At 41.3% G+C, this 15,236-nt stretch overlaps 1 protein-coding gene across 4 annotated transcripts; it reads right to left on the minus strand.

Annotated features, from left to right (window-relative positions):
• Nucleotides 1-961: 961 nt before the first annotated feature.
• On the minus strand, nt 962-14,062 carry LOC146621299 (RILP-like protein 1). Of its 4 annotated transcripts, none has more exons than XM_085368307.1 (8): nt 13,617-14,062; nt 6,936-7,086; nt 4,406-4,524; nt 4,027-4,302; nt 3,730-3,924; nt 2,104-2,246; nt 1,920-2,024; nt 962-1,753 (listed from the first exon to the last, which is right to left on the minus strand). In XM_085368307.1, exons 1-8 carry the CDS (start codon nt 13,905-13,907, stop codon nt 1,663-1,665), a joined length of 1,371 nt encoding a protein of 456 aa, XP_085224433.1. In that variant the 5' UTR covers nt 13,908-14,062; the 3' UTR covers nt 962-1,662. The 4 variants fall into 4 exon arrangements, with proteins under 4 accessions (XP_085224433.1, XP_085224431.1, XP_085224432.1 ...); XM_085368305.1 differs by having other exon boundaries at nt 4,027-4,332; XM_085368306.1 differs by having other exon boundaries at nt 4,406-4,527.
• Nucleotides 14,063-15,236: the final 1,174 nt, after the last annotated feature.

Genomic DNA, 15,236 nt, shown 5'->3' on the forward strand with positions numbered 1-15,236 from the left:
GCTCTGGTTAGCTGACTAACTACAGTAAAACAAAAGGTTTGGGAGAAAAATATCCTAAATCTTTAAGATTGAAATTTGATGACTTTTCCGAAAATGACACAAAATAAACAAAAAATATTTTCTTACATTTTATACTGTTGTTCAGTACAAGTTTTTGTACATTAAGGCTGTTCCGGATAAAATTTAACCCACATCTGTGCTCCAGTGGGTCATATCTGGGAAAATAGTTGTTTCAGGAATTCAGAAACTGTACATCTCCGATCTTTGTGTACTTTTTGTGGGGTAGCTTAATCTAGCATATAAACTGAATAAAAATATCATGGTATTGTGTAATTCAACTGTATGTCTTTCAGAAATCTTTAGCAATTTGAAGTTTTATTTATGTGTGCTCAATTATGGGACTTTGCAGGATTACTGACCTTTTTTTAATTTAAATTTTAACTACCAAGTAAACTGAAAAATTTTGATTATCTGATATATGAAGCTAAAATATCTCAGCTGTCATTACAAATGTTCAAATTTTGGACCATGAAATTTTTATGCAAATTAAAGATGGCTGAGCAGAAGGCTTGGTTGATTTGAGAGCAATGGCCCTTTTAGTATTTTTATGATACAGAAGTAAGGACAGTGCTTAACAGTTGTAATAGTTATACATAGTTAATGGTTTGTAATGCCCATAAAATGCACTTCCACTGCTCTGTGAATCATTAATTCAGCATTAATGTGTCTGGATATGTTTTTAATGGTCAAATGGTATTCTATGCATAACAACAGGAGCTCTTTTCCCTAGTTATTCCTTTTTCAGTTTTGCTTTCTTTCTGCTTGCTAATTTTGCAAAATTAATGAAGATATATTTTTAAAAAGAGCAAAATATCGACTGTGTTTCATTGTAACACCAAAAAAATTCAAAAGTTTAAAAATAAAACTTTATTACTTTATTTCAAACAAACATTATTTTCCCTGTGCATCCTGGCACATACCAGTAGTTATGATAGTATTTATAGAGTATTCATTAGTGATGGAATATACTTCTCCTGGAGATTAAGACTTGCCAGTGTACACCACGATGTTTGGTGCCAGGCTGTAGTGATTAGCACAAGCGCACTCTCTTCATGATGAGCTCATAGAATAAAGGCACTTCAACTTTCATGATCATGTGCTTACTTTGCTATCAGATGCATCTCAACATGAACCAAACAAGACATTCAGTTTATAGGCTCAACAAATACTCTGTATATGTGTATATGTATTTGGAGCCATGCAATAAGAAGCTTAAATGCTAATATAAAGCGTCTGACATGTGCAGCATCAAAAGTCTCCCTCAGTATATCTGCATAAAGCAAAGCACTTACAGGTGGTGACTTTCCAAAGACATAAAATATGACTGTGACAGGTCATAAAAACACCTGAGAAGGTCCAGATATGGCCATTTGCCTCACATTTTAACTGCTGAAGTTTATGTAAAGCTCAAAGTAGCAAAAATAAAAACAAGAAGTATCATCAAAATAAACATTAATTCCTTAAATCGCCACATTTTTAAATGTAAAAACACAAGATGGGTTTGGTTTTTAATAATTAAGGATCGGAGCCATTAAACCCAGGCGTGTCGGTCAGAAAACTCGTGCTGAGATGATGTGGTTTAAAAAAAAAAAAAAAAAAAAGTCATACGAAGGAAAGTCTTCTGATTGGCAACAATGTTGGATCGTCTGTGATCAAACCGGCAGCCACCATTGGCATAATAGCTGTGAAGATCCTGTCAAGACAGGAAAAGAGAGAAAACACATCATATGTAAAGACTATGTGAAATCAGTATTATTGAGTCATGTATTATTAGGCCATGTTATCCTACACAGGAGCAGAGTACTGATATTTCAAATAACAGGAGTAAGAAAACCATAACAAACAAACTCATCGCTCACAAGCGTCTTATTCCTGATTCACGTTGATCAGCCACAGGTAAGCTCGGAGGAGGAGACGGAGAGGAGACAATGGAGCCGGTGTTCTCCTCAGTGTTCAGCTCATCACTGAAGGATAAGGAGGAGGTCAATGTCAGCTTTTGCATCCGCGCCGAGTCAAATTTTATGCCTGTGAAGGAAGTCGTACCTTTTATAGTATGCCAGCTCCTCCTGCAGCAGGAACACCTGAGCTTTGAGTTCATTCTTCTCCTGCAGGACGTCCCGCAGCTCCTGCAGGGTGAAGCGAGGCTTGTCCGAGTCCTCCTCTGGCTCTTCATCCGTCGATCCATTCTGCATTCAAAACAAATATTCATTCTTTCTACTGCACAGCTTAAAAACAAATACTATAAAATGAAAGAGGTTGGTTATGCTGTTGAAGTCAAACTGGTTTTCTCCAGCAATGTACAACAGAAAAAGGAGCAAACAAAGTTTCAACCATGAGTCGCCGTTCTTGTGCATTTAACAAAAAAAGGTCATGTCTGACAGATGTTCATCGCCTTAAGGAAACACTACATGACAAAGTTTGTCTGAATCTGCCTACGCTGACCTGTCTAATGTCTCTGGCATTGTGATATGAGCATTAACAATAACATCAGTCCAGTGAGTGTCATGGTGTTATGGCAGATTAGCTAAACGGTGAAACAATCTTCTCCCAGCTGTGCATCACTTCAGGCATATTTAAACATCCAGTGCTTGATCATTTTCAGCACCAATGAGGCGTAGCTAGTAATAAAGTGTGGACAAACTATTTTTACCTTGCTCCGCCCTTAAAACTGTGGCAATACCAGTATCCTGGCATGGCTACGCACACCTCATTATACCACTGTAGCATCAACAAACTACAGATCCATCAATTTCTGCTGCTTATCTGGGGTCGGGTTGTGAAGACATCTGCCTATGCAGGGAAGTCCAGACCTCCCTCTTCCCAGTCATCTCCTCCAGCTCATCCAGCTCATACCAAGGTATTTCCAAACCAGTTGAGGGAAGTAATCTCTCCAGCCTGTCCTGGGTCTACCTCGAGGCCTCCTCCCATTAGGACATGCCTGGAACACCTCGCCCACAATTGATCCCAGTTGGATCCTGAACCACCTCAGCTGGCTTCCTTTGAGAAAGGCCAGCCACCCTTCTGAGGAAACTCATTTCCACTGCTTATATCCACCATCTGATTCTTTTGATCACTACCCAAAGCTGTGTGACCACAGGTGAGGGTGGGGACGTAGATCAAATCGACAGCTTTGAGATCTTTTCACCCAAACACACTCGAAGCACCAATCTGTCTGACGATCTCCCCTCTCCCCTCACTCATGAACAAAACCCCGAGATACTTTAACTCCACCACTAGCGGCAGCATCTCATCCCTGACCCACTGCTCTCACTCTCGCTGCCTCACACTCAGCTTCGAACCACTTCAGTGTGAGCTGGAGGCCAGCACGTATAGAGGGAACAGATCATGGTTTCATGGTTCACTGGAGTCCCAAAAATCTGGTCTCCTAGTTTCACCCTATGACTTAACCCTGGTCCTTCATGTCCCACCTGCAGTGGCTCTGTGTCCCAGCAATGGGCCCACCCCACAGTTTGAGAACCACTGACCTGAAGTTAAATTAGATTAAACCAGATACATCTGTGAGTAGTGAGATTAAAGATGGTACCAGCTGACTGCTGTGCCTCACTATGACAAGGTGATAACAACTATTTAGTGTAAACAGCCTTATGGCAGCTCTGCTATAACAACACAGCAGCACTGGCTAAATAGTAAAGTGTACGTGGACATTACCAGCAACAATGTTGTTGAGTTCTCCTCTTCATCTCCGTCTTCCTTGTTATCCTCTCTGTTTGCTGACTTTCGGAGAAAGGAAAGACTCTTGTCGCACTCGAAACAGTTTTCCAGAAAGTCTGGATCTGCCCCACACTCCACCCACACTGAATTTGGTTTGAAGGAGCTAGAAAGGTGAGCAGCTGCTGCTGCAGACTAGATTTGTGACACATAAAAGCCACTTAGGCAAAAAACAAAACAAAAAACCCACCCACAAATAGTTTAAACATCTGCTAAATATCAGGTATTTTTTCTTACAGTCATCAGTGGGGATGCAGGTGAAGAAATCTCAGAATTTGACAGAGGCAACTCTTCTGTCTGAGCGACTTCTATCTCTCGCTCCAGCTCCCGCAGCTCCTTTTTCAGCCTGGTGACCTCCAGCCGCAGAGCCCCCGCTTCCTGGTGTTGTGCCTGGGCTGCAGCTTCCAGCTCAGCCCTCTGCTGAATCAGGGTCTTGCCCTGGGCCTCCATCAGTCCTATCCTGTGAAGAAGCTCCTGGTTCATCCTTATCAGCCGATGCTGCTGCAGCTGGAGCTGAAGTTCAGAGAATTTGCTCCATGAATTCTAGTAAAACAAAGTTGTTGTTTTTTGTTTTATAGTACATATATTCTTAGATGCAGGTATTGTGAATCCTCACCGCCTCGATATCCTCATTTTTTAGCGTCAGCTCATGATCTTTAGCCCGGATGTCGTCTCTCTGTTTATCCACCAAGTCTTGAAGTTTCTTCATCACTTGTTTTTCTTTCTCTGACATTCCTGCTGTAATCCAAATTAATAAATTAATGCTCACAGAAGGGTTACATAAGCATTCAAATAAGCACAGTAAAATAGGTTTTTAAAAAATCAAAACAGAGTGAAATTCTGCACTCGGGCAGATTTTGCACTAAAAACTTTTACCAGCATGAAACCGAACAGAACTACAATCACATTTAAAGAGTTACGAATCCACAGGAATATTTTTCAGTACGGATGCACTGTGTACTGTAAATCCTCCAGTTAAACACCAGGGTCACAGTCATTTGTTTTAAACAGCAAACGCCTAAAACTATTAAATGACACAATTTCCATGGTGTACACCTTCTTAATTTGGTGTATTAATACACAAAATAAAAGAGTGCAAAAGATTTATAAAAATATTTAACTTTTCAATTTAAAGTAAAATATGATAGGTTATTTTCCCAAAACATAGAAACTTTCACAAATGGCTTTGAGATTCAAGAAAATAAAGTACCATAGATGTATATGTTTGAGACAGATAAGGTGTCAGTGGCCAGAGGAGTCACGTCATGTAATATCCTGTTGTTTGTGTGCTTATAACCAGTGCATGTGCTGCAGCCCTGACAGTAAGTATAAAAGCACTTCCACACAGAGCAATATTTTAGTCGGATTCAAAAATAGACTTCTTCACAAGCTCCCGGCTTTCTCTCTGCACAGCCTAATGCCCAGGGTGGCAGTGTGTAACATACAGCAGACTGTTATGAGTATGAAACACATTTCAGATTTTCAGCCAAGACTGATCTTTAAGAGTCAGAGCAGAATTATTACAGTCTTGCATTTTTTTTTGTAATAACATTTGAGTTTTTATTTTCAGTTCGGTTTAGTTTCAACCAGTTTGCACAGTGGATTTTCTCGTGTTGGATGTTAGTTTTTTGTACATTTCTTCCACTTATCCAAAACAGGGTCACAAGGGGGGTTTCGGGGCTGGAGCCTATCCTAGCTACCATAGGGCGAAAGGCGGGATACACCCTGGACACGTTGCCAGCCTGTCGCAGGACTAAGACATAGAGACAGACAACCATTCGCACTCACATTCACACCTATGGACAATGTGGAATCATTATTTAACATAAGCCCACTAACTGCATGTCTATGGATTGTGGGAGGAAACCAGAGTACCCAGAAAGAACCAACAAAGACACAGGGAGGAAAAGGTCAGATGCTGGATTCGAACCCAGGATCTTCTTTTTGTAAGGAACAATGCTAACCACTCACAGATTTTTGTTGTAATAGACCTCACTGCACTGAATCATACTTGTTATTAATCTCTGTCTCTCTTCCGCAGCATGTCTTTTATCCTGTCTTCCTTGTCTCACCCCGACTGGTTGCGGCAGATGGCCGCCCCTCCCTGGAGCTGGTTCTGCCGGAGGTTTCTTCCTGTTAAAAGGGAGGTTTCCATTCCCACTGTCGCCAAAGTGTTTGCTGACAGGGGTCATATGATTGTTGGGCTTTTCTCTGTATGCATTATTGTAGGGTTTACCTTACAATATCAAGCGCCTTGAATCAACTGTTGTTGTGATTTGGCGCTGTATTAATAAAATTGAATTGAATTGATCATATTGACATGACAGCATCACACAGTTGCTGCAAATTTGTCAGCTGCACATCAATGATGTGACTCTCCAATTCCACCACATCCAAAGGTGCTCTGTTTGACTGAGATGGGGTGACTGTAGAGGTCCTTTGAGTACAGTGATCTCACTGTCACCTTCAAGAAACCTGGTTGAGATGATCTGAGTTTTAAGATCTGTCCATAAAGAGATGGATACGGTCAGCAAGAGCACTCGGGTAGACTGTGGGGTTTAAGGAAGCAGGAAACGTTTTTCTAATCTTCTGTTGTCCAGTTTTGAGGAGCCTGTGAAGCAGTTTTCTAATCTTAGCTGACAGGAGTGGCACCCAGTGTGGTCTTCTGCTTCAGGTTCCTCATGTTGTGCATTCAGAGATGGTCTTCTGCACACCTTTGTTGTAACTCGTGGTTATTTGAGTTACTGCTGCCTTTCTCACAGCCTGAAGCAGTGTGTTTTTTGCTTCCGACCTCTGTTATCAACAAAACATTTTCACCCCCCGCTCACTGTATATTTTCTCTGTTTGAACAATTCTCTGTAAACCTTAGAAATGGTTGCCTGAAGAAAAAAAATCACAGCAGATCAGCAGTTTGTGAAATACTGACACAATCCATCTAGCAGCGACAACCATGCCATGTTCAGAGTCACTTAAATCACTTTTCTTCTCTATTTTGATGCTTGATTTGAACTATAGCAGGCCATCTTGACCATGACTACGAGCATACATCCCTTGAGTTGTCCACTAAGATGTAACACACCAACTGTTTTCTTATTCAAGGTTTGTGTATTAAACCCTGGCCGAGAGCTTTTTGGTAATCAACTCACCTTCATGTTTCTGCAGATCTTCCTCTGTGACCGGTGTCTCTTTAAGTGAGAGGCTCACCAGCAGCCTCTTGTTCTCCGCCTGAAGCTGAGTGATTTGAGAAAGCAGGTCCTGGACTTCTCCTCTCCACACATCCTCCAGCAACTCCAACTCCTGAGCACAAAAATGAGGACACTTCAAATGGAGTACTGGACCCATTAATACTTTAAATGGAAAAAAGGAAGCTAGGGGCATGTTAGATTTTTTTCTTTTATCAAAAGAGATCATCCCTTACTTTATGAGGATGGATCAAACCTATCACACTCTGTGCTCCACACAAGCAGTGAATCAAAATAAAGTCTAATTTGCATCTAAATGTAGAAATAAGAAAAAGCTTTTTAGTCCTGATTCACCGTAAATATCCTGAGACTGAATAGAAATTACCAAGAACTGATAACTAATCACAAGAAAACTCAGCTTTTGTGCATCCAGTGCTTGAAGCTGAGAAGAAATAGTGTGAAAATTAGAGTGTGTGCTTGTGTTAGCTCTGAGAGGCACTGGCCACCTGTCCATGCTGTTTCACGCCACTTGTTCAAAGAGGGGATAGACTCTAGCGGTCACATGACCATAAAACAAGGTTACAGGGTCAGATGTGTGTGTACTATTTTTCCATGTTTTAGATCGAGCAGTTTTAACATTACATGAAGATAACATCTTCATCGTGATTTTCTGGTAGAGAGCAGAATTCATGGATCCATTAATTAAGGCAAGTCGTCCTGAAGCATCAAAGCAGCCCCAGACCGTCACACTACCACCACCATTTCTGATTAAAATGCTGTGTAAGTTTAACATAGGATGCAATGGGACGCAAACCTTTCAAAAGGTTCAGCTTTTGTCTCGTCAATCCACAGAATTTTATATATATATTTATTTATTTTTTGGAAATGTGAGTCAAGACTTTGTTTTCTTTATGCACAGGAGTGGTTTTCGCCTTAGAGCTCTCCCATGGATGCCATTTTTGCCCAGTCTCTTTCTTACTGGAATCATGAACTCTGATCTTAACTGAGGTAAGTGAGACCTGGAGTTCTGTAGATGTTGTTCTGAGTTCTTTTGTGATCTCCTGGATGAGTCGTTGACGCACTTTTGGAGTCATTTTGGCAGGCTGGTCACTTCTGCAAAGGTTCAGCACTGTTCCAAGTCTTCTCTATTTTCTGTATAATGTCTCTCATTGTGTTTTACTGGAGTCCAAAGCCTTAGAAATGGATTTGTAGCCCTTTACAGAATGATAGACGTCAGTAACTTTCTTTCTCAGCTGTTTCGTTGAATCGTGGCATGACGTGTTGCTTCTTCACTTTGTCAGACAGACTGTGATTTCCTGATTCAACAGGTCTAACAGTAATCAGTCCTGGGTGTGGCTGGAAACAGAACTCAGCTTTAACTATCAGTAACCACAAAAAATGTGGTTAATGATAGTTAATTACGGGGTTGTGGAGAGAGAGTTTTTACTTTAACACACAGGGCCAGGTAAGTTTGGAAAACTTTTTTCCCCTTAAAAAAATGAATTCATCATTTTAAAAACTCAGGTTTTACACACACACACACACACACACACACACACACTCTGATGGTTGCATCGTGGGACTCCATTTCAGCAGTGCTTCCAGATTTGCTTTTTGATCATTGGAGAGTTGCTTAAAAAAATGATTATGTATTTCAGTACTGGTTACACCTGCATCAGGAAATGATAGAAGTGCGAGAACAAAAACAAAACCTCTTTGGCCTGCAGCAACACTGAAGGCAACAAAATTAATTTTCTTGTCACTGAAAATGTAAGTAATTTTCTCAACCCTATAAAAAAAAAATTGCGTCTCTGCCACCGCTTCTTTCATGAAAACAAATTATTATCTCAGATGGGCTGATTTCTTGTAAATCTGAGAGTTATTTGTGTAAACTGTGCAGCTAATGGCTCTAATCCACAGCTAAAATAAATGAAATATTGTGCTGGATAAGGCCAGCCGCACATCTGGTTTATTGCTCCCAAAATCTGTACTTAAAATACTCAAGCATACACATGTGTCTTAAAGGTCCGGTCTTGTTATTATACATGATAGGAGGTTGTTTGATTCATTAGACAGTGTGCTATAAAGCAGTTATGTAATGGATGTGAAATGGTCATCCTACTGCAGCAATCTAATGTTAAATAATACAAACAGTGCTCAAAGCAACTCATTAAATGCCACTACCTGAATATAGTTGTTATAGTTTTATTTTTTCATTAGTTTCCAGAGATGATTTTCTTGTATCAGTTTAGTTAGTATTGTTTGAAAATATTTAGCTTTAGTTTAGTTTTTATTAGTTTCAGTATTTGTTTTGGTCTTTTTAAATTTTATTGTGTGCAGAGCATGTGCCAGAGACTATATTTAGGAAAAATCAGAACATGTAAGTGTTTAAAAGCAGCTGACTCACAGTCCAGACACTTAAATCAAAGCCTCATCCGGCAAGCTGTAATAATATTTAATCTCTATGCTTATTTTAGTTTCGTTTTCCAAGTTCACAAAATCGTTCCAGTTAGTTTTCCCCTTTTTTGTATTTCTAGTTTTTATTTTAGAAGTTACAATATTTTTCCACATCTAGTTTTAGTTAACTACAATAACCTATGACTGAAGGAAAATACACAAATGATAGCTTCAATAGGCATCCACAAACATTTTTAGCTGTATTTTCTCCACTTTATTCTGTTTTTCCACACTAAAAGCTGAATTATAAAATGTGCTGATATCCTTTTTGCTCACCCGACACAAGGCCTCATAAACAGGTACACACACAGGTGGAAGTAGAAACAGGTGTCTGCAGGTAGGTTGACACTGAGCAGAGTGAAGCTGACCCCCCACCCACTTGAAACGTAAAGGCAAATAGGCGGAGCGGTTAGTGCTACGTTTGTGCTGATTTGTGCAGGTAAAATTAGCGTTTGTGCTGCTACGGTTTCCGAGATATTAAACTTTATTTTATAGGTCATTCAAAGGTCACCATCCCCCCAGACTGCTCCAAAACGGGCCAAAATGGTCTACTTTTTTAGTGCTACGTTTGTGCTGATTTGTGCAGGTAAAATTAGCGTTTGTGCTGCTTCTGTTTTAAAGATATTAATGAAAATGTAAAGGTCAACCAGCCCCCCCACATTACCCAAATCCAACAAAAGTGGTATCAAACGTTTGTGCTACGTTTGTGCTGGTTTGTGCTGCAAAGATTTTCGTTTGTGCTGCTATCATTTTAAAGATATTAATAACAATTTCTAGAGGTCATCAGAGGTCAACCAGCCCCCCCACATTAATTAAATCAAACAAAATGGGTGTCAATCAACTGTGCTACGTTTGTGCTGGTTTGTGCTGCTAAAATTTTCGTTTGTGCTGCTTCTGTTTTAAAGATATTAATGAAAATGTAAAGGTCAAAAGGTCAACCAGCCCCCCCACATTACCCAAATCCAACAAAAGTGGTATCAAACGTTTGTGCTACGTTTGTGCTGGTTTGTGCTGCAGAAATTTGTGTTTGTGCCGTTATTATTTTAAAGATATTAACAAAAATTTCTAGAGGTCAACCAGCCCCCCCATATTAATGGAATCAAACAAAATGGATGTCAAACGTTTGTGCTGGTTTGTGCTGCAAAAATGTTTGTTTGTGCTGCTAACATTTTAAAATGTTTAATAAAATAACGTCTTGATGCGTGCTTAATCATCCAGGTAAGTAAATCCCAAAAGGTTGATTCTGTTCATCTGGACATTTTCAGTTGGAGAAACGTTTCGTCACTCATCCAAGTGACTTCTTCAGTCTCAGCTGACTGCAGGTTTCCCCAACCTTATAAACACCCGTGAGTGAAGTTGCCCCCCCTACCTTCTTCAAATCGAACAAAATTGATGTCAAACATTTGTCCTGCAAATTATTTTGTTTGTGCAGGTTATGTTTCCCTAATTTTATAAACAGTACATGTACAGTGAGAGAGAGATGTTACATCTGTCTTCACTTGCATCCCAGTCATAGAAGCGTTGGAGGTCGTTCATAAGAGATTACAGGATCATCCCAACCTCAGCAACAGGACCACTCTCAGCACTGATCAGTTGTGTTTGCTTTTGGAACTGTCTTAATTCCACCTATTTTGCATAAGGGTCAGTACAGGCAGAAATCTAGGTGTGCCATGGGTTCCCACAGGCCCCTGGTCAAAGTCACCAAACCAGTTCGTAAGCAGGTACAGGTGTGGCCAGAAGGGTCCTCAGAGGCACTGCTTTTCCACCACAGGCCGCCACACACGACAACACCACAGACTTTCAGGAATATACAGAAACTGTCACTGCCTACATCCCAAAATGCATCGATGATGTCACAGAGACCAGGACTATCACTGTCTGGGCCAATCAGAAACCATGGCTCACAGGTCAGGTTTAAATGCTCCTAAAGTTGAAAAATGCAAGCCTTCAGAGCCGGGAATTAGGTGAGTCTAAGAACAGCAAGGGCAAACCTGTCACGTGGCATCAGCTACAGCAAAGCTTCAGCGACAGCAGAGATACTTGGAGGCAGTGGCAAGGAATACAAACCATCACAGACTACAAGCCCACTCTACAGACCGTGGTGACACAATCCCCAGACAGTGTGTGGAGATCCCTCCACCATCATTACTGAACCCAAGAAGTCATCTATCTCCTGCTTTAAGGACTACCGTCCTGTCAAACTCACCTCCATCATTATTAAGTTAAGTGCTTTAAACGGTTAGTCATGCATCAAATCAAATTATTGCTTTCCCCCAACCTGGATCCATTTCAGTTCGCATACCGGTCAAAACGCTCAACCGATGATGGAATTTCAACTGCCCCTCACTCAGCCCTCACACATCTGAACACTAGAGACTCATATGTCAGAGTGCTGTTCATAGACTTCAGTTCAGCATTCAACACCATCATTCCCCAGCAACTCATTCACAAACTGGATCTGCTGGGGATCAGCACCTTGCTGTATAACGGGCTGCTAGATTTCTTGACAGGAAGACAGCAGACAGTACGGGTCAACAGCAACACCTCCAGCCCAAGAACACGGAATACGGGGGCTCCCCAAGGATGTGTGTTGAGCTCCCTTCTCTTCACTCTGCTGACCCACGACGAGATCTACTACAGGGGTGAAGTTAACCATCTGCCAGAGTGGTACAGCAACAACAACCTGTCCCTGAATGTGGAGAAGACCAACAGTGACTCTACTTCCTCTGCAAACTGAGAAGCACAAGAGATTCAACCCCCATTATGAGCACCTTTTACAGAGGCACAGTTGAGAGTATCCTCACCAGCTGCATCACTGTGTGGTATGACTCCTGCATTGGGTTCTGCAGGAAAAAATGACAACGGGTAGTGAGAGCAGCCGAGAGCATTGTGGGGACCTCTCTTGCCTCCCTCCCCAGGAGATCTACTGCACCTGCCTCATCTGGAAGGTTGTCTCCATTACAGGTGACTCCACTCATCCCTTCAACAGCGTCTTCAGTTTGCTGCCATCAGGAAGGATACTGAAGAGCCTCCGGGCCAGAACCAGCAGACTGAGAGACAGCTTCGTCCATCGGGCTGTCAGGATGCTGACCATCTCTGGATCGAGAAGGGGGGCCCAAGGGTACATCTTTCGCCATCCTACAATGCTGTGATTGTAGCCATTCCCCACTTTCTGTGAATGGTACTCATGGCCATTGATCAATAGGCTTTGATTAGTTGTCATTGATCAATGGTCATAAGAATTTGCATACTAACAATCATGGAATTAACCCCCCGGCACATTGTTCATTCAGTGGCGCTAGTTTCCTTCACTATGCAAATGTACTGTTTATAAGGTTGGGGAAACCTACAGTCAGCTGAGACTGAAGAAGTCACTTGGATGAGTGACGAAACGTTTCTCCAACTGAAAATGTCCAGATGAACAGAATCAACCTTTTGGGATTTACTTACCTGGATGATTAAGCACGCATCAAGACATTATTTTATTAAACATTTTAAAATGTTAGCAGCACAAACAAAAATTTCTGCAGCACAAACCAGCACAAACGTAGCACAAACGTTTGATACCACTTTTGTTGGATTTGGGTAATGTGGGGGGGCTGGTTGACCTTTTGACCTTTACATTTTCATTAATATCTTTAAAACAGAAGCAGCACAAACGAAAATTTTAGCAGCACAAACCAGCACAAACGTAGCACAGTTGATTGACACCCATTTTGTTTGATTTAATTAATGTGGGGGGGCTGGTTGACCTCTGATGACCTCTAGAAATTGTTATTAATATCTTTAAAATGATAGCAGCACAAACGAAAATCTTTGCAGCACAAACGTTTGATACCACTTTTGTTGGATTTGGGTAATGTGGGGGGGCTGGTTGACCTTTTGACCTTTACATTTTCATTAATATCTTTAAAACAGAAGCAGCACAAACGCTAATTTTACCTGCACAAATCAGCACAAACGTAGCACTAAAAAAGTAGACCATTTTGGCCCGTTTTGGAGCAGTCTGGGGGGATGGTGACCTTTGAATGACCTATAAAATAAAGTTTAATATCTCGGAAACCGTAGCAGCACAAACGCTAATTTTACCTGCACAAATCAGCACAAACGTAGCACTAACCGCTCCGCCTATTTGCCTTTACGTTTCAAGTGGGTGGGGGGTCAGCTTCACTCTGCTTTGACACTGACCTTCTGGTGCTTCCTCTCCTGCTCGTGTCTGTCGCTCCGCTCCTGCCGCAGTCTGTCAAGCTCCCTCCGCAGGTCCTCGGCCTCCTGCCCAGTGGCTCCGCGGCTCACCAGCGCCTCCAGTAGCTCCAGGACCCGAACCACTCGGGGCACCAATGCGACGAGAGCGTCGCAGCCAAACTTGTCTATCATCCGCTCAAACTCCTGCCCTAGCACCGCCGCTATCTCATACACATCCACAACCGTGAGCACCGCCGCGGGTTTGTCCAGCACCGACACAGCCCGGTTCTCCATGCCTGAGCTCAGTTTTATCTACACCGCAGGACTTTTACATATTTTCATGTCCTCTCAGTCTCCGAGAGGACTAATTTGCAGATAGACGAGTTTACCTAAGCAAACAGGAACCTGAGCGAGAACGCAGTTTGTTGACAGTTAAAACTTTCTGCTGCCCCTCGGATGCCGCGTTCACATACCCGCGAAAAGTCGTAAATGTCCTCATCCGCGGTAAAACGTGACATTTTTGCATGTTATCAGATGTAAAACAGAGACATGACGAAATACGAGGGAAAACGTGTAAATACCCCCTTTCATTTTTTTTAAAGGACCGGTGATTATTGGAAGTAAAATAATTTTGGCGATACTTGGAGTCGTGTATGATGAAACAGCAGTTCGTTGGGTGTTTAAACAAATATCAGTGCTTTTTTTTTTTTTTTTTAGCTCACGCTAAGTAAGAAAACTGAGAGAAACGCACACTCCTCTGTTCCAGCAGTTCAACGTGTGATTTCAAGACGCTGGTCATATTTAAAATTGTCTGTGAAGGCAGCAATCCTCGTTGTCTCCAGGCCGAACTGCGCATGTCAAAATATCAGTAATTCGTTACCTTTTATGCTCCTAATGTAGGCTCTAAAATATCCCGGCCGTACGTGGCGCCTTAGCGACAAGCAGGAAATAATAAGCAGTACAGCAAAATACATAAAACAAAAAAAAGTTAATTGAAAATATTAAAATATCGCCAGTGTCACTGATATATGTTGTGGTAACAATGCATGGTTCATATGTTCAGTGTTATTTTTTAATTGTCTGAATTAGTCATTAATAATTTGAAAGCGTTTATTAATATTATTATTATTATTGTAAATTTCCAGGTAAGTTTTGCAAAATTCATATATATAAAATGCACAAAAGGCTGCAATTAAAACGGTTCTAGTTAGAAATGTTCTTTTGAACCTCTTCTTTGTGGTTTCAAGCTCATGCGTATTGACATCGTTACAAATGTCCATTATTCAGCATTAAGCCGGGCATGCTGAATGTACTGTTTGTTTGTTTTATGTATCTTTATTCAATGGAAAGTAAGATGTTTGAATTACACAGATACATTAACCATTACATAGCCACTGACAGGGCAGTAATTCATTTTTACTCATGTAGACCTTCTGAGGTTTAAATTGACCATCAGAATGAGGAAGAAAGGTGGTTTAAGTGATTTTAAACGTGGCATGGTTGTTGGTGGCAGAGAGGCTGGTCTGAGTATTTCAGAACCTGCTGGGATTTTCCCCACACAACGTTATGGCATGGGCATGTGTGACTGCCAGTGGAAGTGGGTCACTAGTGGTTGCTATCGAT

The sequence above is a fragment of the Diplotaxodon limnothrissa genome, linkage group LG12, assembly GCF_057381915.1.
Source record: "Diplotaxodon limnothrissa isolate DT_005_m linkage group LG12, D_limnothrissa_male_GT1.1, whole genome shotgun sequence".
NCBI classification, from domain to species: Eukaryota; Metazoa; Chordata; class Actinopteri; order Cichliformes; family Cichlidae; genus Diplotaxodon; species Diplotaxodon limnothrissa.